General features: G+C 37.0%; 1 protein-coding gene and 1 pseudogene across 18 annotated transcripts in view; both read right to left on the minus strand.

The window, feature by feature from the left end:
- APBB2 (amyloid beta precursor protein binding family B member 2) overlaps window positions 1-25,289 on the minus strand; it is a 452,510-nt gene that overhangs the window by 226,883 nt on the left and 200,338 nt on the right. For 17 of the 18 annotated variants that reach the window (XM_077136716.1, XM_077136715.1, XM_077136711.1 and 14 more), the window contains one exon: window positions 23,430-23,497. The exons of the other annotated variant lie outside the window; for it this stretch is intronic. In XM_077136716.1, the coding sequence (XP_076992831.1) occupies window positions 23,430-23,448 (19 nt within the window). In that variant the 5' untranslated portion in view covers window positions 23,449-23,497. The remainder of the gene's footprint in view (window positions 1-23,429; window positions 23,498-25,289) is intronic. 18 annotated transcript variants of the gene reach the window in all.
- On the minus strand, window positions 126-19,158 carry LOC143663725 (transmembrane protein 230 pseudogene; annotated as a pseudogene).

A 25,289-nucleotide genomic window follows, 5' to 3' on the forward strand; every position in this document is an offset into this window, starting at 1 on the left:
ATGGCTTTTAAAAAGGAGAATTTATTAAATTGCAAGTTTATAGTTCTAAGGCCATGAAAATGTTCAAATTAAACCAAAGCTGTGAAACTGTCCAAATTAAGGTACCAACAAGAGATTATCTTCACTCAAGAAAGGCTGCTATACAATCAATATTATTCTTCCTTGATACAATTAAAGTGGAAAATTCATCAGGAGCTTTTGCCAGGGCCAGGAGGTGAAAAGTAAAGCATGCCTTAGTTAGCTAATTATAAGCTCAGTTAACATCTTTGGGATGGACCCATAAAATCTGGCCAGAGTTTTGTTAAACATCTGCACACTGCAGAATTCCTTAGCCCTTAGCTATAGTTTCTGCCCAATGTCTGTGAGTCCCATCTGACTGTTCTCTGGGCTGAAGTGGGTGTAGTCATCAATGTCTGGAATGTCATGATAGGAATAACCCCGGGAGCCTTTGCATGCATGGTAGGTGATGTACAGGTGGTAAAAACCTGGCAGGAACACCAGAATGCCAATAATCAGGATGGAACAGCCCAAACTGCTGCCCCTTTGCTGATGCAGTCCACCAGCAGGAGGGAACCTATGATAATGAGAAAGGTGCCAATCAAAAACAGCATAGTGGCACGCGCAATGGCCAAATAAATAAGGAAACTTAGAGGACTTTTCGTAGACTGAAGGTCAATGATTTGGGTCATTCTGTCCTTTTATAGATCAGGAAGGTCAATATAACCATCGTCTGTGCTGGAGAGTTTTGAATATTTCACTTTACTACTGGGAATCCAGTAGCCAGGATGGTATGAAACGGTATTCTAACAAGTGACACAGCTACAGTAGGAGAGCCGTGCCAAGTCACCCTAGGGCAGAAAGCATGCCCACCGCTGGCAGCTGAGGCATCCGAGGCTACACAGCACACCCCACCTAACTGCTGTCCTGCCCACTCCAACCCAGACCAGCAAGGCCGTGTTTCTTTTTCAAAGGGAAGAAAATCTTATCACGTGTCTTTAAACCTTCTAGAATTTAGCTGTTTTCTTTGGAATCAAAAGGCCTAAGAATAAGTCCAAAGTTACTAAAATTTCCCATTTTTTGGTCTGTAAAATGGGGATAACTACAGTATCTATAATTCATTGAGCTTTGTTGAGAACTAAGAGAGAGAGCTGTCAACATTTAATCTAATGTCAGGCACATTGTAATAGCTTGATACAGTATACACATTAATGACTGTTATTATCTTACAGCTTCCCCACCCTCCAAAACATACTGTTGTCTCTGAACACCACCTCTCAGGCCACCACCTATGGAGCACTTTCTTCTTGACAGGCACTGTGCTGGGTAGGGGGAAACAAAGACACACAGGCAAGCTCCTCACTGTCAAATACCTGAACTTTACAGTGACCATAAATTTTGATGGTGAAGTAACAGAAATCACTCAGAGTGGAAGTGGGGGGAGCAAAGGAGCAAGGGGTCTCACCTCAGGGTGAGGAGGATCTGAAGTTAACAGAGGGTTGGTTACTATCTGGGAAGCCTAAGCAAATCAAAACATGAAAAAAGATAAAAAGATAAAAAAAACTTTCTTCAAGTTTATTTTGCTAAATAAGCTGATCCTACTTGTGCTTTTAAAAAAAAAAAAAGAAACATGAAAAAAGAAGTTGGGAAGAAGTTGGGCAGAAGGTCCAATAAAGCATGCCCCAAGAGACTGGACTTGCCCCTGAGGCAGAGAAGATCAAGCATTTCAACAGCAGCATGAAAGATGAATCACAGGCTAAAGTGAGTATGTGTGTATGAGTATGAGTATGTATGGCACATTCTCCAAAGAGATGCTTACGATGAAAAGGCATTAGATGGAAAGCAATGTGAAGCAGGTAATTAAAAACCAGTTGTCATCAGAGAAACAATGGAATGAGAGTTGTCCTTCACCAATCAGAGGCATGTGCCCTCTATCTGACTCTGCCTCAATAACGGGAAGGGAGACCCAGTGAGTGCAGATCAGTTGGGAGGCTACTGCAATAGCCCAGTCAAGATAGAAGGAAGAGGATAGGGGGCCATAAGAGACTTAGGTAAGGAGGAAGGAGCCTCTCTCTTCCATCGCCATATTTCCAGCTCTGGTCATTAATCTCTTGACCAGGATATGAAAACAAGATTCCCATTTGCCACGTGGATTTAGAAATGAGGATTGAAAAAGAGCCCAGTGAGAGCAGCTACAAGAAGGAATGAAATTGTGAGGCATGCAACTAGATGAATGAAACTTAAGGACAGTATGTTGAATGAAATATCAGAAACAAAAAGACAAATATGATCATGCCTCACTCATATGGACTAACTATAACACACAATATTGGAGAAATGAAGTTGGGAATACGGGTTATCAGGTTGGGGCCTATTGTAAAGGGTCCTAAATTATAAGCTCTTACAGCAGTCACATATATGCAGAAGCTGTAATTGTTATTTCTAAATTTTGAGATACTGAACTATTTGTATATAACCTGGTTGTTCCCTGAAACTTTGGGTATTTATGTGACATCTGAGACTCAGAGTTAGAGCACTGAAGCTATAAAATCAGAATTACCCTGTATAGCAACTGTTAAAAAATTGAAAAAGTGATCAGACTTTGACTAGAGTTACGGATGAAGCTGATCTGGATAGGATTAAGGTAAATGACAATACAGGGTAGAGATGATATGGTTCATGTTTTAAAACTTCAACTTCTGTGTGAGACCAAAGGGAGAGATGTTTATTTGGTACAAAATTTATATTTTGGGTAGCACATTATTTAATTTAACTTGTATGGACAGTTTATTTGAACATAATTACATGCAATCTTGAATACAGTGTAAAACCTTCTTGGTTTGTAGAGGTTAGTGTGATGCCCCAATATATCCTAGAGTAACTTGGGCAGAAAATAAAAAAGTATTTGCTAAGTCCTCTTGGGGGACTGGGGAGAAAGGAGGAAATACTCAACTTCTGGGGGAATTCCTGATATGCTCTCTAGCAGTGGGGATAACCAATTCAACTGGCTGAAACCTCGGTCTTGGGGTTCAGCTCTATGAAACTTATTCCTGCAAAGAGAAGCTAAGCCTATTTATAATTATACCTAAGGTCACTCCCAGAGAACCTCTTTTGTTGCTCAGATGTGGCCTCTCTAAACCAACACAGCAGATAAACTCACTGCCCTCCCCCCCTATGTGGGACTTGACTCCCAGGGTTTAAATCTCCTTGGTAACATGAGATAGGACTCCTGGGGATGAGACAGGACCCAGTATCATGGGATTGGGAAAGACTTCTTGATCAAACGAGGGAAGAGAGAAATGAGACAAAATAAAGTTTCAGTGACTAAGAGATTTCAAACAGAGTTGAGAGGATATCCTGGAGGTTATTCTTATACATTATATAGATATCCCTTTTTAGTTTATGGTAGATCGTAGTAGCTAGAGGGAAGTACCTGAAACTGTTGAGCTGTGTCCCAGTAGCCTTGATTCTTGAAGACAATTGTAGAACTACATAGCTTTTACAATGTGACTATGTGATTGTAAAAATCTTGCGTCTGATGCTTCTTTTATTCAGGGTATGGACAGATGAGTAAAAAAATAAGGATAATAAATAAAGAATAGAGATGGACAAGGGGATAAAAATATTGGGTAGACTGAAATACGAGGTAAATGAGAGGGAGGGGTAAGAGGTATGGGATATATGAGTTTTCTCTTTTTTCTTTTTGTTTCTTTTTCTGGAGTGATGCCAATGCCCTAAAAATGACCATGGGGATGAATACACAATTATGAGATGATATAGTGAGTCACTGACTGTATACTATGGATGGACTGTATATGTCTGAAGATTTCTCAATAAAAATTTTTTTAAAAAGCCCAGTGAACTTCTATAATTATCAGCTGCAGGAAAATGGCAGAGGGAGTAGATACTGACCTTTAAGGAGCTTGCCTATGAGCAAAGAAAAGGAGAGAGAATGGTACTGAAAGATGATCAGAATTATGGGAAGGAATTTTTGTTTGTAAAGGATGAGAGTCCTAGACACATTTTTATATGTTATAGGCTTTAAAGCAGAAGCTAGTAGAGAGGGAGAAGAGAGTAATATAAAAGACAGACAGACCAATAAGGTAGGACCCAGGTGATGAGAGAAAAGGAGGGCTCTACAGCAAATGCAGAAGGGGAGGCCTTGGCCAGGATAAGGATACATCTTCTCATGAGAAAGGTGGAGCAGTGTAAAGATGGAAACAGACACCTATGTCATTAGGTGAGACAAAGCTGAGGGAAAGCAAAACTCATGGCCTCAACTTTATGAAGATGGAGATAAAGTCTTCCCCTAAGAGAGCAGAGCAGGGGAGTCTAGGAGGGAACATTCCCATTCCCTCCCATTTTCCAAGTCTCTGACAGCTACAATTTGCTTTCAATCTGTATGGATTTGTTTATTTTGGACAGTTCATAAAATGGAATCATAAAATACATGGTCCTTCTGACCATCTATTTTCACTTAGCATAGTGCTTTCAAGGTTCATTCACGTTGTAGTATATATCAGTAATTCATTTCTTTTGATATCTGACAAATATTTCATTGAATAAATATGTCACATTTTATTTATTCATATATCAGTTGATGGACACTTCAGCTCTTCAAGTCTTAGTGAATATGAATAATGAAGCAACAGATATTTGTGTACAAGTTCTTATATAAATCTGTTCTCATCTGTCTATGGTATGTATCTAGAAGTGAATTGCTAAATCATATTGTTATGGTCAGGTTCATGTGTTTAACTTGGCCAGGTGGTGGTATCTGGTTGTCTGGTCGGGCAAGCACTGGCCTGTCATTGCTATGAGGACATTTCATGGACTTAAATCATGATTATGTCAACTGCATCCACAGCTGACTGAGTTTGTAATCAGCTAAGGAGAGTGTCTTCTGCAATGAGTGGCACTTAATCTAATCACCAGAAGGCTTTTAAGGAGGATTCAGAAGAGACACTCTTCCTGCTCCAGCCAGTGAGCATCTCCTAGGGAGTTCATCCAGACCCTTCATTTGAGTCACCAGGTTCACAGCCTGCCCTAAGGATTATGGACACTTCCATTCCCATGGTTGTCCAGTCAACCTCTCCTAAGAGTTTGTTGATGAACTTCTTCAGTGTTACCAGCTTGCAGTCTGCCCTACAGACCTTGGACCCTTATATTCCCACGGTTGTCCAGCCAGCCTCTCCTGACAGTTTATTGAGGACCTTCATCAGAGTTACCAGCTTGTGATCTGCTCTACAGTCCTTGGACTCTACATTTCCATGGTTCTGTAAGGCACTTTTATAAATTTTATATCTACGGATATCTCCTGCTGACTCTGTTTCTCTAGAGAACCCTAACTAATACACATATGATAAATGTATTTTATATTAACCCTCTAAGGAATTACCAATTTGTCTGGCAAAGCAGTAGGACCATTTGACATTCCAGCCAGCAATGCATATGGGCTCCAATTTCTTCACAACCTCTTCAGTATTTCTTGTTTGTCATCTTAATTAAACTCATACTAGTATGATAGTAGTTACCATTTCTATCAGGGTTTCATTTGGATTTTCCAAATATTCTTTTTCTTTTTCCCTTACTTTGAAAACATATATACCATCTAAACTTTCCCATTTTAACCACCTCCAAGCATACAAGTCAGTGGTATTAATTACATTTACAAAGTTGTGCTATATCACCACTCTAAATTATTACAACTTTTCTATCACTCAAAAGAAACTGTACCCAGTAAGTACCCTCTCCCCATTCCCCTATTACTGGTCCTGTTAACCTGAAGTCTACTTTCCATCTCTATGAATTTGCATATTCTAGCTATTTCATACAAGTGATCATATAATATCTCTCCTTTTCTGTCTGACATATTTAACCCAACACAATGTCTGCAAGGCAAATAACTGTGTAAAGATTTCTCAATAAAAATATTTTTTAAAACTCCAGTTATAGCCTGTATCAGAACTTCATTCCTTTTTACAGATGAATAATTTTCCATTATATGTATAAGGCGCATTTTGTTTATCCTTTCCTCTGTCAAAGGATACTTGGGTTGTTTCCACTTTTTGCTATTGTAAATAAAGCTACTATAAAAACTGGTACAAAAATAATTGTTACAGTCTTTATTTTCATTTCTTATGGGTACAAACCTAAAAACTGCTGGGAATTGTTGGGGTAGTTGGTAATTCTATATTTAGCTTTTTGAGAAACCACCAAACTGTTTCCCACACCAGCTACAATATTTAGCATTTCCATCAACAATGCACTATGATTCCTATTTCTCCACTTCCTTGCCAATACTTGGTACTTTACATTTATTTAATATTAGATATCCTAGTTGTTGTGAAGTCCTATCTCATTGTACTTCTGATGTGCATTCTCCTAATGGCTGATGATGTTGAGCAAGTTTCCAGTATGTATTGGCCATTTGAATACCATCATTGGAGAAATATTTATTTAGGTACTTTGACCATTTTTTAACTGGGTCGTCTTTTTGTTGTTGAATCGTAGGAATTCTTTATATATTCTTTTTTTTTTAACTTTTTTTATTAATTTAAAAAATTAACAAACAAAACATTGAGATCATTCCATTCTACATATACAATCGGTAATTCTTAATATCATCACATAGTTGCATATTCATCATTTCTTAGAACATTTGCATCAATTTAGAAAAAGAAATAAAAAGACAACAGAAAAAGAATTAAAACGATAACAGAGAAAAAAAAGATTATACATACCATACCCCTTACCCCTCGCTTTCATTTACCACTAGCATTTCAAACTAAATTTATTTTAACATTTGTTCCCCCTATTATTTATTTTTATTCCATATGTTCTACTCTTCTGCTGATATAGTAGATAAAAGGAGCATCAGACACAAGGTTTTCACATTCGCAGAGTCTCATTGTGAAAGCTATATCATTGTTCAATCATCAAGAAACATGGCTACTGGAACACAGCTCTACATTTTAAGGCAGTTCCCTCCAGCCTCTCCACTACATCTTGAACAACAAGGTGATATCTACTTAATGCATAAGAATAACCTCCAGGATAACCTCTCAACTCTGTTTGGAATCTCTCAGCCATTGACACTTAGTCTCATTTCACTCTTCCCCCTTTGGTCGAGAAGGTTCTCTCAATCCCCTGATGTTAATTCTCAGCTCATTCTAGGATTTTTCTCAGTCCCTTGACGCTGAGTCTCAGCTCATTCCAGGATTCCTGTCCCACGTTGCCAGGAAGGTCCACACCCCTGGGAGTCATGTCCCACGCAGAGAGGGGGAGGGTGGTGAGACTGCTCTTCATATTGGCTGGAGAGAGAAGCCACATCTGAGCAACAAAAGAGGCTCTCCTGGGGGTGACTCTTAGGCCTAAATTTTAAGTAGACTTGACCTATCCTTTGTGGGGTTAAGTTTCATGTGAACAAACCCCAAGACTGGGGGCTCAGCCTATAGCTTTGGTTGTCCACACTGCTTGTGAGAATATCAAGAATTCAACTTGGGGAAGTTGAATTTCTCCCCACTCTCACCATTCCCGGAAGGGGGCTTGCAAATACTTTTCCAGTCACTGATCAAATCACTCTGGGATTCATCGGGGCATCACTCTGGACAAACCAACAAAATCTCATGTGCTACTTGAGATTCCAAGTACTTATGACATTCAATCAAACTATCTACATGAGTTATATTAGGAAATGCTCTAGTCAAAATATAAATTTTGTAACAAATAAACATTTTTTGCTTTAGTCTCACACATAAGGTGACATTTTAAAGCATTAATTATCATCTATTTTCAACACCCTGCAATAATGACATTCCTTTGTTCTTCCTCAGGCAAAAACATTTCTTAAATTTGTACATTGTACATTTCACTATTATTATACACTCTAGGCATTCCTAGATTATACCATCTCAATCTTTACCATCTATCTTTCTTTCTGATTTCATTTATGTCCCCAGTCCTCCTCCCTCTATCATTCTCACATGCAGGTTCATTCAGTGTTTTAACATAATTACATTACTGTTAGGTAGTATTGTGCTGTCCATATCTGAGATTTTATATTCAGTCCTGTCGCACAATCTGTATCCCTTCAGCTCCAATCACCCAATATCTCACCCTATTTCTATCTCCTGGTGGTCTCTGTTACCAAGGAAATATTCTAAGTTTATTCACTAATGTCAGTTCATGTCAGTGAGACCATACAGTATTTGTCCTTTTGCTTCTGGCTAATCACACTCAGCATAATGTTCTTAAGGTCCATTCATGTTGTTACATACTTCATAACTTTATTCTGTCTTACACCTGCATAATATTCCATCTTATGTAAATGTCACAGTTTGTTTAGTCAACTGTCTGTTGATGGACATTTTGGCTGTTTCCATCACTTGGTAATTGTTAATAATGCTGCTATAAACATGTAAATGTCCATTTGTGTCCTTGGCCTCGTGTCCTTTGAGTAGAGACAGCATATACATGGATCCTGTTTTTTAAACCATTCTGCCAGACTATGTCTTTTGATTGGAGAGTTTAATCCATTAACATTCAGTGTTATTACTGTATGGGTAGTACTTTCTTCTACTATTTTGCCTTCTGGATTTTATATGTCATATCTAATTTTCCTTCCTTTTACCTTTACTCATAGTCTTCCTTTCTACACTCTTCTCCATACCTCTCTCTTCTGTCTTCGTTTCTGTCTCTAGTGTTCCCTTTAGTATTTCTTGCAGAGCTGGTCTCTTGGTCACAAATTCTCTTAGTGATTTTTTTGTCTGAAAATGTTTTCATTTCTCCCTCATTTTTGAAGGACAATTTTGCTGGATATAGGATTCTTGGTTGGCAGTTTTTTTCTTTTAATAATTTAAATATATTATCCCACTGTCTTCTCGTCTCCATGGTTTCTGCTGAGAGATCTGCGCATAGTCTTATTGGGCTTCCCTTGTATGTGATGGATTGCTTTTCTCTTGCTGCTTTCAAGATTCTCTCTTTCTCTTTGACCTTGGACATTCTGATTATTAAATGTCTTCGAGTATGTCTATTTGGATCTGTTCTCTTTGGGGTATGCTGTACTTCTTGGATCTGTAATTTTAAGTCTTTCATAAGAGTTGGGAAATTTTCAGTGATAATTTCCTCCATTAGTTTTTCTCCTCCTTTTCCATTCTCTTCTTCTTCTTCTGGGACACCCACAACACGTATATTCATGCGCTTCATATTGTCTTTCAATTCCCTGAGCCCCTGCTCATATTTTTCCATTTTTTTTCCTATAGTTTCTGTTTCTTGTTGGATTTCAGATGTTCTGTCCTCCGGTTCATTAATCCTATGTTCTGCCTCTCGAAATCTACCATTGTAGGTTTCCATTGTTTTTTTCATCTCTTCTACTGTGTCTTTCATTCCCATAAGTTCTGTGATTTGTTTTTTCAGACTTTCAGTTTCTTCTTTTTGTTCCTTCCTTGCCTTTTTTATATCCTCCCTCAATTCATTGATTTGGTTTTTGATGAGGTTTTCCATGTCTGTTCGTATATTCTGAATTAGTTGTTTCAGCTCCTGTATGTCATTTGAATTGTTGGTTTGTTCCTTTGACTGGGACGTATCTTCAATTTCCTTAGTGTGATTTGTTATTTTTTGCTGGTGTCTAGGCATTTAATTACTTTAATTAGTTTATTCTGGAGATTGCTTTCACTTCTTTTATCTAGGGTTTTCTTGCTGGATGAATTTGTTGTCTATCTGTTCTTTGACATTCTGTTCAGCTTTATCTGAACCTTTAGCTTAAGTTTTGTTTAACAGAGGAGAATTTTTCAGTTCTTGTTTTCTTGTTTCTTGCCCTGCTTGTGTGGTACCTTTCCCCCATACACACTTAGGAGGGTCTGCTTAGATATTATAGACCCCAGCCAGATTTTCCCAGACCAAACTGGCCTCCTATCAGGAGGAAAGAGTCACCTGCGTCGGTTTTCCCTGAGCATGAGACCCAGCAGGTTGAAAGACTTTCCTGTGAAGTCTCTGGACTCTGTTTTTCTTATCCTGCCCAGTATGTGGTGCTTGTCTGACTGCAGGTGCCACCAGTATAAGATGATGCAGTACCTTTAACTTTGGCTGGGGGGTTGTTGGAGACAGAGGAGAGGTTGTAGGCTGGTTTTAATGGCTTCAAATTACCAAGCCCTGGTGTCTGAATTCCTTGATGGAGGGATTCCACCTGGGTGGGCCTTCACCCCTCCCCTGGGGAAGGCACAGGCTCCAGATAAGCCCCCCAAAGTGCTCACTTCTGCCTATGCCTGGGGCAGTTGCAGCCTGAAAAGTCCTGCCGCTGTATCCAGAGGCAGTCAAGCCTTTGTAGATACACAGCCACAAAAACCTGTTTCCTTCTTTTTTTTCCCCCTTTTTCTGTCAGTCCTGCCCCCTTGGTGCCGGGGCAAAAATGAGCAACCTCCGCTTTGATCGGGTTCACCTAAGCTGGGGGCCTATTTTTAGTAGTCAGAATTTGTTAATTAGTTCCACAATTGGCGTTTGATTGTGCCCAGTCCCTGCTGCTGGTAAAGTCCTTTCCTTCCCCCTCTGGGAAGTGGCCTGTGGGGGAGGGGCGCTGGCCGCCACAGCTTTGGGAACTCACGGTTTTGGGGCATGCTTGCAGCTGATCCAGCTGGTCCAGACTGGGGTACGCTGTGTGTCTGGTCACTGACGTGGCCCCAGGAGCTGTTCTGTACTGTTTCTGGTTATTTAGCAGTTGTTCTGGAGGACGAACTAAAACGCGCACGTTGTTAAGCCACCATCTTGACCCGGAACTCTCTTTATATATTCTAAATAGTAAACCCTTATCAGTAAAAATGTTTCCAAATATTTTCTTCCTTCTGTAGGTTGTCTTTTCACTTTCTTGATAATATCCTTTGATGAATATAAGGCTTTAATTTTGGTGATTTTTTCTTTTTTCTTTTGTACACGAGCTTTTGGTGTATAGTCTGAGAATCTACTGCCTAATATAAGGTTCTAAGGACATTTCGCTAAATTTTCTTCTATTTTACATCATATGTAGACCATTTTGAGTTAATATATGACTTAATTTTTCTGTTTATGGTATAAGGTAGGAGTCCATTTTCATTCTTTTGCATGGTGTTCTAGTCTGCTAGCTGCCAGAATGCAAGATACCAGAAAAGGAATGGCTTTTCAAAGGGGGAATTTAATAAGTTGTTAATTTACAGTTCTGAAGCCAAGAAAATGTCCAAATTACAACAAGTCTATCGAAATGTCCAATCAAAGGCATCCAGGGAAGGATACCTTGGTTCAAGAAGGTCAGTGAAGTTCAGGATTTCTCTCTCAAGTGAGAAGGCACATGGCAAACACAGAGTTTCTCTCTCATCTGGAAAGGCATATGGTGAATACGGCATCATCTGCTAGCTTCTTCTCCTGGCTTCCTGTTTCATGACGCTTCCTGGGAGGTATTTTCCTTCTTCATTTCCAAAAGTTGCTAGCTGGTGGACTCTGCTTCTCGTGGCTATGTTGTTCTGCTCTGTTCTCTTGAACTGCTCATTCTCTAAAATGTTTCCTCTTTTATAGGACTTCAGAAACTAATCAAGACCCACCCAAATGGGTGGAGACATGTCGTCACCTAATTCAGCTTAACAACCAATCTTTATTAAATAATCACATCTCCAGGAAGATGATTTGATTACAGTTTCGAGCATACAGTATCGAATAGGGATTATTCTACCTTTATGAAATGGGATTTTGATTAAAACATGGCTTCTCTAGGGGACATACATCCATTCAAACCAGCACACATGGATATCCAGTTTTCTGAGCACAATTTGCCAAAAAGACTATTCTCTCCCACTCAGTGGACTTGGCACCCTTGCTGAAAAATCAATAGGCTGGAGATGTGTGGATTTATTTCTGAATTCTCAATTATTTTTTATGTCTGCCCTTGTGTCAGGACCACACTGTTTGAATAAGTCAGCTTTGTAACAAGTTTTGAAACTGGGAAATGTGATTTCTCCAAGTTTTATATTCATTTTCAAGGTGGTTTTTGCTATTCAAGAAACTTAGCCTTCCATATGAATCTGTTGACTGTTTTTCCATTTCTGCAAAGAAGGCTGTAGAAATTTTGATCGGAATTGCACTGAATCTGTAAATCATTTTTAATAATTCAAGCATATCTTAGCGCTATTGCACATTTGGTTCCAAAAAACTACAAAAAAGCACATACAGATTTTTCCTTTCCAGTGCATATAAAAGTTATACTGACACTACACTGTAGTCTATTAAGTGGATGATAGTATTATGTCTTTGAAAAGTAATGTATATGACAACTAAAAAATACTTTATTGCTAAAAAATGTTGTCATCTGGGCCTTCAGCAAGTCAATTTTTTTGCTAGTAGAGGGTCTTGCCTCTATGTTGATGGCTACTGATAGATCAGGTGTTTGCTGAAATTGGGGTGACTGTGGCAATTTCTTACAATAAGACCACAATGAAAATGGCAGTATCAGTTAACCCTTCCTTTCACAAATGATTTCTCTGTAGCATGTGATGCTATTTGATAGCTTTTTACCCTCAGTGGAATTTCTTTCAAAATTGGAGTTAACCCTCTCAAACCTTGCTGCTGCTTTATCAACCAAGATTAGGTAATAATAAAAATCCTCTGTTGTAATCTCAACACAATTCACATGTAGCAATTCAGTCACATGTTCAGGCTCCATCTCTAAGACTAGTTCTCTTGCTACTTCTGCTACATTTGCAGTTACCTCCTCCACTGAAATCCTAAAACCTTCAAAGTCATCCATGAGGACTAGAATCAACTTCTTCCAAAGTCCTGTTAATGTCTGACCTCCTCCAGTAAATCACAAATATTCTTCATGGTATTTATAATGGTAAATCCTCTCCAGATGGTTTTCAATTTACTTTGTCCAGATCCATCAGAGGAATCACTATCTAGGGCAGCTATAGCTTTATGAAACCTATTTCTTAAATAATAAGACTTGGAAGTCAAAATTATTCCTTGATACACAGGCATGCAGAATGGATGTTAGCAGGCATGACAACATTAATCTTTTTGGACATCTCCATCAGAGCTCTTGGGTGATAAAGGTACAGTGTCAATGAGCAGTAATATTCTGAAAGGAGTCTTTTCTTCTGAGCAGTATTTCTCAAGAGTGAACTTAAATACTGAGTAAACCATGTTGTAAACAGATGTAATGTTATCCAGATTTTGTTGTTCGATTTCTACAGCACGGTTGATTTAGAATAAGTTTTTAGAGCCCTACAATTTTTTGAACGATAAATGGGCATTGGCTTCAACTTAAAGTCACCAGCTGTATTAGCTTCTAACAAGAGATTCAGCCTGCCTTTTAAAGTTTTGAAACCAGACACTGTCTTCTACTCTCTAGCTATGAAAATCCTAGATAGCATATTCTTCCAATAGAAGGCTGTTTTGCCTACACTGAAAATCTGCTATTAATCTGATGAAGCCACCTTCCTCAATTTTCCCAGCTATCTTCTGGATAACTTGCTGCAGCTTCTATATCAACACTTGCTGCTTCACCTTGAACTTTTATATCATGGAGATGGTGTCTTTCCTTAAACCTCATAATCCAGCTTCTGTTAATGTCAAACTTTTCTTCTGTAGCTTCTGCACCTCTCTTAGCCTTCACAGAATGAACAGAGTTAAGACCTTGCTCTGGATTAGGCTTTGGCTTGAAGGAATGTTGTGGCTGCTTTGATCTTCTATCCAGATCACTAAAACTTTCTCCACATCAGCAATAAGGCTGTTTTGCTTTCTTATTATCCAAGAGTTCAACAGAGTAGCACTTTAATGTCCTTCAACAACTTGTCCTTTACATTTACAACTTCATTGTTTGGCACAAGGGGCCTGGACAAACTAAGCTTAATAATTTCTAACTTTTGATTTAAAGTGAAAGATAAGTGACACTACCTTTCAATAGAACACGTAAGCCACTGTGGCATTAGTAATAGGCATCATTTCAACACTGTTGTGTCTCAGGGAACGGGGGGCCCAAGAGGAGTTGGATAGAGAAATGACTGTTCAGTGGAGCAGTGAGAACACACACAAAATTTATGGACTAAATTCACTGTCTTATATAGGTGCGGTTTATGGCACCCAAAACAATTACAATAGTAAAATAAAAAATCAATTATTACAGTCCCCATAAGAGGTTTAAAAATAATGAAAAAGACTGAAATATTGCAAGAATTGCCAAAATGTACCACAGAGACATGAAGTAAGCATGATGTTTGGAAAAATGGTAACCAAAACTTGCAGGACATAGGGCTGCCACAAACCTGCAATTGGTAAAAAAAAAAAAAAAAATGATTATTATCTGCAAGGTATCCTTGTATTGATATCTTAAAGATATTCAGTCTGCCAATACATGAACACGGGATATATTTCCATTTATTTAGGTCTTCTTTAATTTCTTTTACCAATGATTTCTAGTTTTTTGGTAATAAATCCCTTACATCTTTAGCTAAGTTTACTTCTAGATATTTTAGTCTTTTAATTGCTAGTATAAATGGAAACGTTTTCTTAATATCCTTTTTGTATTGTTCATTGCTGAAGTACAGAAACACCACCTATTTTCAAGTGCTGACTGTGTACCCTGCAACTTTGCTGAATTCATTTCTTAGCTCTAGTGGCTTTCTTCTAGATTCCTTGGAATAGTCTACACATAAAGTCATGTCATCTGCGATAGAGAATACTTCTTTCCAATCTGCGTGGCTTTTTTACCCCCCTATTTTTGCCTGATTGTACTAGCTATAACTTCCAGAATGGTGAATAACAGTGGTGAAAGCAAGTATCTTTGTCTTGTTACTGATCTGAAAAGGAAAGCTTTCAGTCTTTCACTGTTGAGTATGATGTTAGCTGTGGGATTTCCACATATGTCCTTTATCACATTAATGAAGCTCCCTTCTATTACTAATTTCTGATTGTTTTTAATCAAGAAAGCATGATAGATTTTCTCATATGCCTTTTTTGTGTGTCAATTTAGGTGATAATGTGATGTTTTCCCTTCTTTCTATTAACATGGTGTATTATGAAAATTAGCTTTCTTATGTTGAGCCACCCTTGCATTCCCTAGTTAAATCCCACTTGATTGTGGTATATAATTCTTTTAACATGCTATTGGATTAGTTTTGCTATATTTTGCTAGAGACATTTGTATGCATATTTCTAGGAATATTCACCTATCAATTTTCTTCTAATATCTTTATCTGGCTCTGGTATTAGGGTGATGCTGGCCTCATAGAAGGAGTTAGAAAGTGTTCCCAAGTCTTCAGTTTTCTGGAAGAGTTTGAGAAGGTTTGCTGTTCATTTATCTCGGAATTTTTGGTAAAATTCAGTAGTGAAGCCACGCGGTCCTGGACTTTTCTTTGTTGGGTGGTTGTTGATTATTGATTCAATCTTTTTATATATTACAAGTCCATTAAGATCTTCTATGTCTTTTTTTACTCAGTTTAGGTAATTTCCAGGAATTTGTCCATTTAATCTAGACTATCCAATTTATTTGGAACCAACTATTCATAGCATCCTCTCATATTCCTTTTAATTTCTGTAAGGTTGGTAGCAATGTCCCCTTTCATTTTTTATTTTCATTATTTTGCATATGTTTTCATTTATTCTCTGTCAGTCTAACTAAATATTTGTTGATTTTATTGATATTTTCAAAGAATCAAATTTTTGTTTCATTGATTGTACTGTTTTCCTATTTTCTATTTCATTTCTCTCTGCTCTTCCTTCTGCTCTCTTTGCGTTTAGTTGGCTCTTCTTTTTCCACTTCCTCAAGCTGTGAGGTTAGATCACTGATTTGAGATCTTTCTTCTTTTTTTTTTTTTTTTTTTTAAAGGAAAGACAGAGAGAAGGAAGGAAGGAAGGAAGAAAGGGAAACATTTTTAAACATTTTCTTGTTTTATTGTATTCTGTTTCTCCATTTTTGTTACATGGGCTGGGGCCGGGAATCGAACCGAGGTCCTCCGGCATAGCAGGCAAGCACTTTGCCCGCTGAGCCACCGCGGCCCGCCCTCTTTCTTCTTTTTTAATGTCAGTATTTACAGTGACAAATTTCCCTATGAGTACTGCTTTGGCTGTATCCCACAAGTTTTGGTACACTGTGCATTTGGTTTCATTATTTCAAATATTTCCTAATTTTCCTTATGAGTTCTTCTTTGACCCAGTGGTTAAGAGGACGGAGTTTAATTTCCACACATTTGTGAACCGTCCATGTTCTCTCTGTTATGATTTCTAGCTTCATTCCATTGTGTTCAGAGAAGATATTTTGTATAGTTTCAATCCCTTTACATTTATGAGACTTGTTTTGTGACCTTAACATATAGACCTATTCCAGAAAATGATCTGTGTGAATTGAAAAGAATATGCATTCACCCATTGTTGGAGTAAATGTACTATGTATGTCTGCTGGTCTTTATTTTGCTAAAGTTTTTTTGTCCCTCATTTCTCCTATTATGGCTTACCTTTTTGTTTTAGCTGAACTTTTGTAGTGAACCATTTAGAACCCCTTCTCATAACCTGTGCATAAAATTTTTCTAATGTTTAATTTATGGTTACCATAGGGCTTAAATTTAACATCCTAAATATAAAACAATCTAGTTTCATTTCATACCAAATTAAATTCAATAGCATACAGAAACCATGCTATTATACCCAATACCATAAATTTATCCTTTCTTTGTATCTATTTACATTGTTGATACTAACAGCTTGTATTTATTTGGGAATTTCTTCATCTCTCTCTCTTTTTTCTTCTTTATTATGAAATATAACATATACACAAAAAAGAAATAAATTTCCAAGTATATTTCAACAAGTAGTTATCGAACAGATTTTAAAGTTTGGTATGGGTTATAGTTCCACAATTTTTCATTTCTCCCTCTAGCTGCTCTAAGACATGGGAGACCAACAGAAACATCAATATAATGATTCAGCAGTCATACTCATTTGTTAAATCCTATCTTCTCTGTTATGCCCCTTCTTCTCTTTAAGAAGAGAACATATACATACAGGCAATAAATTTTTTTCAAAGTACATCACAACAATTAGTTGTAGAACAGATTTCAGAGTTTGGTATGGGTTACAATTCCACAATTTTAGGTTTTTATTTCTAGTTGCTCTAAGGTACTGGAGACTAAAAGAAATATCAATATAATGGTTCAGCATTCATACTCATTTGTTAAACCTGACATTCTCCGTATAGTTTCACCATCACCTTTGATCTTTCTCTCACTCTTCAGGGGATTTGGACTATGTCCACTCTAATTTCTTCAAGTTAGAAGGGGCTGCTGATAATATAAAATAGGGGTACAGAACTAGTTGATATTCTGGAAGGGTGGCCCCTCTGCATTTCAGGAGTTATCTGATCCAGGGACCCATCTGGAGGTTGTAGGTTTTGGAAAGTTATTCCAGTACACGGAACCCTTGTAGAAACTTACATATCGCCCTAGGTGTTCTTTAGGATTGGCAGGAATGATTTTGGTTGGGGTATGGCAAGTTATGACAGGTAGCAATGTCTAACTGAAGCAAGCATAAGAATGACTTCCAGTGTAGTCTCTTGACTATATTTGAATTCTCTCAGCCACTGATACCTTATTTGTTATACTTCTTTTTCCCCCTTTTTCTAAGGATGGCATTGCTGATCCCATGGTGTCAGGGCCAGGCTTATCCCTGAGGGTCATCTCCGACACCACCAGGGAGACTTTCATCCCTGGATGTCATACCCCACTTACCCTCATTTTTGAAAGACAGTTTTATTGAATACAGGATTCTTGGCTGACAATTTTTTTTCTTTTCAGTGTGTTAAATATGTTAGCCTACTGCCTTTTTGCCTCCATGTATCTGATCATAAAATCTTATTGAAACTCCTTTCTACATGACACACTGTTTCTCTCATGAGACTTTCAGGATTCTGTGTATCTTTGCATTTGACACTTTGACTATAATCTATCTTGGTTTGAACCTATTTGAGATTATCTTGTTTGAGATTTGCTGAGCTTCTTGAATACAGATATTCACGTTCTTCATTAAATTTGGGAAAGGGTTAGCCATTATTTCTTTAAATATTCTTTCTTCCCCTTCCTCTCTTTCTTGCCTCTCTGTAATTCCCTAAATGTGTGTACTGGTATTCTTGGTGGCGTTCCACAGTTCTCTCAGACTTAGTTAACTTTTCTTCATTCTTCTTTTTTTCTGTTTCTCAGTCTGAATAATTTCAGTTCATATCATCAAGTCTACTGCTTCTTCTACCAGTTCCAGTTTGCTGTTGAACCCCTTTAGGAAATTTTTTATTTCAGTTATTGTAATCTTCAGCTCTGGTTGGTTTCTTTTCATGACTTCTGTTTACTGAAATTCTCACTTCATTTATATATTGTTTTTCTAACATCTCTCAGTTCTTTGTGTCTTCTTTTAGCTCTTTGAGAATTCCCCCCACCCCATGGGCAGGCACTGGGAATTGAACCTGGGTCTCCGGCATGGCAGGTGAAAACTCTGCCATCAAGCCACCATGACCTGCCCTCTTTGAGCATATTTAAGACCACTTTCTTTTAAAGTCTTTGTCTAGAATGTTCAAAATCTGGGCTACTTCTTTGATAGTTTCTGATGCATTATTTTGCTTCTTCCTTTGGCTGTGCCATCAATTTCTTTTCCTCATATGCCCTGTAATCTTTGGCTGCACACTAGAATTTTTGACACTTTGAGTTAACTCTGGAATTTAGTTCCTGGGGTGTCTGTTTGCTTTTAAAAGCTTGTATCTATCTAGCGTTATGACAGATTTCCTTGACTCCTATGAACTAACCAAAGAAAAAGAAAAGAAGATTTGGGTAAATGTGCACATAAGGGTTAATTTGTTCCCTACAGACCCAGACACAGGGACTCACACTGAAAGTGTGATTTGGTTCCTCACTGAGCCAGATAGAGGGCGGAGGAAGGGTCAGCAAAGGCACCCTGACACCTTAAGGTTTTTGTAATATTTTTAAGTTGCTGTTTTCGTTGGCACTCTTCCTGTTACTGCAGTCCTTTAAATGCTTTCTGGGGATCTGAGAAAGATGGTTACACCAGTTTTTGCTTATTATTTTAAAATTCTCTAAGGAGAAGGAGCCCTGGAGCAACTCACTCTGCCATCTTGGTGATGTCACTCTCCCTATCATTCATTTTCATGTTCCCAGAATTCTAACTCTTTTTACAAAGCATGGCACAGAAGAGGCAGTCAATGAATGTTTCACACCTTCATCCACTGATTCATTCATTCCCTTATTTGTTATACAAATATTTACTGAGCATCTACTATGAGCCAGACAATCTTCTCCATGACAGGAAAATAATTCTACAAAGTAAGCAAAATGATTGAAAAATTAATAAACAAAATACCACTAGTCCTGAAAGTCAGTCTTCAGTACAGTGGTAACTCTGCTTCAGGATCTCCTAGGGAGGGTGGGGATAAGGCTGAGTCCCAATGATTTTGCCATAATTTCCTTATCTGTTTATCATATTGTTTACAATGTGACTTATGAAGACTCAACATCAATCCAAGAAGATTGACTCCTATTTCAAACCTAGGCATAAGTTCAGATTTAGGAGCATCAATGTTAACATCACTAGTGTTGTTAATCTGAATGTACAATGGAGAAACACCCACTATTCCTGGCATGCATTTCCTCTTTTTCTGGTAATATTCCTTTAATTTTTCTTAAGGAATCAACACATTTTTTTAAACCAACACATTTTTTTAAACCCTGTGTGTCAGATACTGTCATAAATGCTGACGATGCAGTAGTGAACACAACTGACAAAACGAAAGTATCCACATTCATGGAGCTTATAGTCTAGGTGCTCAGCCCACTTGCTTGAGATGATTCTACTACTCACTTCTGGGGCACATGACCCAGCGCCACCAATCAGAGTAGCAAACCTCCAAGCCTACAGAGACTAGTCCAAGGAAAAGCATGTAACCCATACAGAGCCAATCCTGAGGCTTCTGCTGGAATAACCTGGACCTTTCAGATACCCAAGTCAATATAGTCTTTTTTTTTTTTTTTTTTTTTTTTTGGCCTAAGCTACTTTAAGCTGAGTTTTCTCTTACTTGCAAGTAAAAGAGCCCTAGCTGATGTACACAGTACTTTTATGAAGCCTAAGCAAAGTTAGGTAAGCCAGGATCACTTAAATTTCATGGTTAAACAGCTTTTCTCAAACCCAGAGGTCACAAAAGCCCCAAGCACAGAGATGAAACTAGGCAAACTCTTCCCATAACTCAGATTACATCCTAATACAAACCCATGCTGGATCCTGTAGATTCAGAGCCTCATTCTCCTCCCTTTCTCTTTCCTAACTCCACCCTCCTCTCAAAGAAAAAGTTCATCAGCAATGGCAGGAAACTGCTTTCTCTTAAATAACCTGCTTCGTGCTCTCTATTCCCATGGTATATTTAAAAAACTGGAAATTAACAAATGGGCCCAGGGAAATTCAATGTTTGCTCCATTCTTGAATGAGATTTCACATTTCTCCATTTTTATTTTACTGCTACACAATCTTATTTCCACTGAGGGGTTAACAGAAAAACTTCCACTGTGAGGAATGTTGCCTTTTGAACGAGATCTTAAAGTATTAAGGAAATGAAATAAACTCAGAATTTTCTTTTCCTTTTTGGATGGAGAGGTAAATAAAACTAGTTTCCTGAAATTATTCGTGAAAGCAAATTCTTAATGTGACAAAATTGATAAGACCTGTTCTGTGAACAAAAGAGGCAAAGGTTATTTAGGAGGCAGCTTGGGTCACTGAGCTAGGGAAAACACAGGAATGAAAACATGGATGTTTCTAAAACTGTGAGAGCAACTTCACATAGCTGGTTCACAGGGAATTTCTCTAGGCTCTAAGCTAAAGGGATGATTTTGACAGCTAGGTCTTATCTACCTGACGGTTTCCAATGCCACATTCAACTTTACTTCCCAAGGGTTCACTCTGCTCCAAAAACTATTCTAAGTAGAACTGAGAAGATTCCAGATGGATGTACTGAAATACTTTTCTTTAAGAAATTTAGACTGGGCTCTGGAAATGGAGAAGGTATTAAACCAACTTACAATGGTCATAGTAGGCAGAGGATCTTATGAGCACATAGTACTGGGGATGAGGAGGGAAATTCAGGGAGACTTCCTACAAAAGCAAGAGATGGAGCTGAGTTTTAAAGGTAGACAGGAGTCCAACAGTACAGAAAGAAGAGAATAGAATTTCAGATAGGGGATAGCTGGGCACTCCAATATCACACCTGGCAGATGTGATGACTGTTTTTTTAAGATACACAATACAGAATTCATGTATCCAAATAAGAATTATGAACTTCGAATAGTCACCTTTGGAAATCATATATATATGCTTACTCTAAAGACATTTTCTCTATTTAATTTCTAAGCTTTTTTCATTCTTTAGACAAACCTCGATATCTTCTAAAGGTGGATTAGTTTCTTAATACAGCCCTAGATCTTCATGTCTAGTCTGATGAATATGGTCAATGATCAATCGTAGGAATACTGTTTTCATTCAAAAAGTAGGCAAGCTATAAAGTAAAGACAGGTTTTCTTGAGTGACTTATTAACTGGGCCTTAAGTCAGTTCCAAAGTCAAAAGAAATTAAACAATGGCAGAATCCTTGAAATAGGGTGAGTACAAAACTACATTATGGGTGAAAACCTAACTGGAAGGGACTTCTGAGCTGAATCTTGAAGGGTGAGCAGGAGTTTTCCTGGTAGATAAGGCTGTAAATTACAACATGTTTGTTTTTAAAAAGGTTCCATATGGTCAAAGATCCTAAGAGTTAGGAAACAGGTCTGAAAGCATACCTCATTCAATTACTGGTGTCACTTGAAGTGTCTAATGAAAAGTGGCAGGAATAGGATATCCACTGAAATAAGAACAGTGTTTCTTTCGTAATGTGTGGCACGTGCTATATTAGCATATAGTGGTAGTGCTCTAATTTAAAGACCATACTAGATAACAGTTTTATTATTTCTCACTTTTTTTTTTCACAGGCAGGCACTGGGAATCAAACCCAGGTCTCCGGCATGGTAGGTGAGAACTCTGCCTGCTGAGCCACCGTGGTCCACCCTTCATTATCTCTTACATAACAACCAACAAATAGAGCAAATTGAATATCAACAGGAAGAATGAATACATCAGCATAAGAAAATATAGGAATAGGAAATTTCTAATAGCAAGTTGATTCATTCACCTCCATTCAGAAGAAAACACATAATTTACATATTTGCCACCTATGTTCTTTAAATATCTGTACACTGAACTTATCTTGCAATATAATAAAAGATAATAATGCTAAATATTCCTAAAAGGAATTTAAATGCAACATTTAAAATGCATTTTTAAAAAGACATATACATTTGCCTTGATTTTCCAAAATTGGTATAACCACTCAAATATGTATTTACAGAGAAAATCCACCTCCCTCCCAAATTATCATAGTATAATTAGATGATTTCTAGAAATCAGTTTAAGTTTGAAATATTTCCACGTGAACTTAGATTTGTGTATTGTTCTTGACAATTCTTTATAAAAATGATATTTCTTGCCACTAATACACCTCTGCTGAGCTTGTTTATTTTATCATGTATTATTTGGAGCTCTCTGTTGAAATGCAATATGCAAAGTACTGTAAAAGAAAAAAAGAGCTTGAACATATATAATAAGTTTAGTTTCAAAATTTAAGGACATAAATATTTATTTGTCCATGGTTTAAATGCAGTTGTTTCAAAATTTGGAACTTATTGAGTGGCATATGTCCTAACAAATATGGAATCTACCCAGATTTACCTTCTAGTTTCAGGCCTATACTATGTTTTATTTAATATTACTACAATTGGTTTTTCCTTATTATTATTATTATATAGCTATGAGGTTAAGAATTAAATCCCACATTATATTGAGTGTGGACTAGCATCCATCATGATGGAAAGAAAGGGACATGCAATAAAATTAGGGTGGCCTGAAATTAAAGAGCATTAGATACAGAGAGAACACTGAATCGGAACTCTATTATAGACAAATCCCACGATAGCTAAGCAGCTATTGACTGAGACTCAACATGAAAACCTATTCCTTTGCTCATATTTCAACAGTTCACATGCTATGATACACAATACCAGGTAGGAAAATTTGACATAATTTTACTACCCTGCTATAGTCAATGAAACTAGTTTTACATTAGGATATAAGTACTATGCAATTATCACATGAATACATTAAGTCCCAATTGATTCCCATCTTAAAGATCCATTTTCCTATTACATTAGTGATATATAATTAAAAGTAAAACAAGCCATTTTAGCAAATCACAAGTTTAATTTTCAAATAAATATCAAACACATTTTTTCAAGTTTCAATATTCAACCACTTCTCTGCATTGAAACATCTGAAAGGGTATCTGACCTGGAAGTACTTCTGACATGGATCAGTGGGCGTCACGATGGTGCAGGAAATAGGTTATAATTTGAAATCTGAAAAGAGGGATCATTTGATAAATTAAAACCCCAAATGACAAAACATAAAAGAAAAAAAACACACCATTGAAAATCCTTCCAAAAGTTGTTTAAAATGCTAAATAAATGTTCACAGTTAATATCCAAATTTTTTTTATTTACATTTTACTTTTTAACTGAAATCTGAATTATTACTTAAGCACATTACCCACAAACACTCAAGGAAAATTGTTTCCATGCCAGGCTTAAGATCTCAAGATGCCTCTTCCTCTCTCTCTCTCTATCGCATATCTGTCAGTCTATCTGTCTATCTATCTATCCACCCACCCCCTATGTATCTCAAAGTTCAACACCTTTCATTAAAAACACACAGAAAAATTAAAACAATCTGTTTAGAAAAAAATTACTATAAGCACAGTAAAAAATGAAAGAAAAATTACCACTATGGATGATATAGAACCAATTTCCTTTACGCAGAAAGAATTCCTAAAAATCATTAACAAAATATGAACAAGGCTGTAGAGAAATAAGAAAGGACAGTACCAAGTCCCAAAAGAAACAAAAATGTCCCTCAAACATATAAACAACTAGCCTCACTCAAAACTAAAGAAAATGCAAACTTAAATAGCAATGACTTATGGGTTTTGCCAAATCAGATTGCAAAGATTAACAGGCTTGATAACATATAGCTAAGGTGAGTACAATATAAATGGAAGTTTTCAAACTTTACTGTTGGAAAAAGAACTGACAAACCTCTTTGGTGGGCTATTTAGCAGTATCTGGACAAATTTAAAATTCATGGTGAACCCCACTAGCTCAACAATTATACTTCTCTGAATTTATTTTACAGATAACTTCACACAAACTTCTCTGAATTTATTTTACAGATAACTTCACACAAACACTATTTTTACCAAAGCAAAAGACCAGTAACAACCTAAATATTCTTCACTAAAGTAAAATATATTCATACAATGTAGTACTGTGATGCATTAGGAAAAATGAAGCAAATCTACATGAGCTGATATATGGAAAAGGCTTTAAGACATATCACAAAGTTTAAAAAAGCAAAGTACAGAATAATATGCATAGTACGACCTAGTTCAAGTAAAATTTTTAAAAGCATATCATATATATATACATTTTGCATACATACAAATACACACACATATATATACCCCATACATATGCAGTCACAGAAAATTTCTTGAAGGAATTACAAACAGTGGCAAACTGTCAGTTTACCAAATTAGATACATATAAGGAAAACTAGAAACAGACTTTGTTTTCAATGAGTTTTTATCAGGAATGTTATCTCAAATGATAATCTATTTTATTACAGTCAAATGCAGACACTGTAAGATTCCATTTATATAGAGTACAAAAACAGGAAAAAAATTTATCTAGTCAGAATAGTGGTTTACCTTTGGTAGGGGGAACAAGAGGGGAGCTTCTAGGATATTGGTTTTAATGGTAATACATTTCTCGATTTAGATGTGAAAATTCATCAACCTGTTCTCTTATGTGCACATTTCTGCAATTATATTACGTTTCCATAAAAAGTTAAAAGAAAATGACAAATGTTACAAGGTTATTTAAAGCATGATCAAATTGAGAAACTTTCTATTTTCAAGGAATCTAAATTATAATCTAACTCTTCTAAACTGGTAACCTTTAATGGGCATTATTTTCAACTTTATGATTCAAATAATGACCTGACAACCTGGTCCACTGGCCCACAATATATTTTTAATTATATTTCCATATATTGCAGATAAGGCTCATTACTCTGGTATAATTAAAAAGGGGG

The sequence above is a fragment of the Tamandua tetradactyla genome, chromosome 19 (genome assembly GCF_023851605.1).
Source record: "Tamandua tetradactyla isolate mTamTet1 chromosome 19, mTamTet1.pri, whole genome shotgun sequence".
Lineage (NCBI taxonomy): Eukaryota > Metazoa > Chordata > Mammalia > Pilosa > Myrmecophagidae > Tamandua > Tamandua tetradactyla.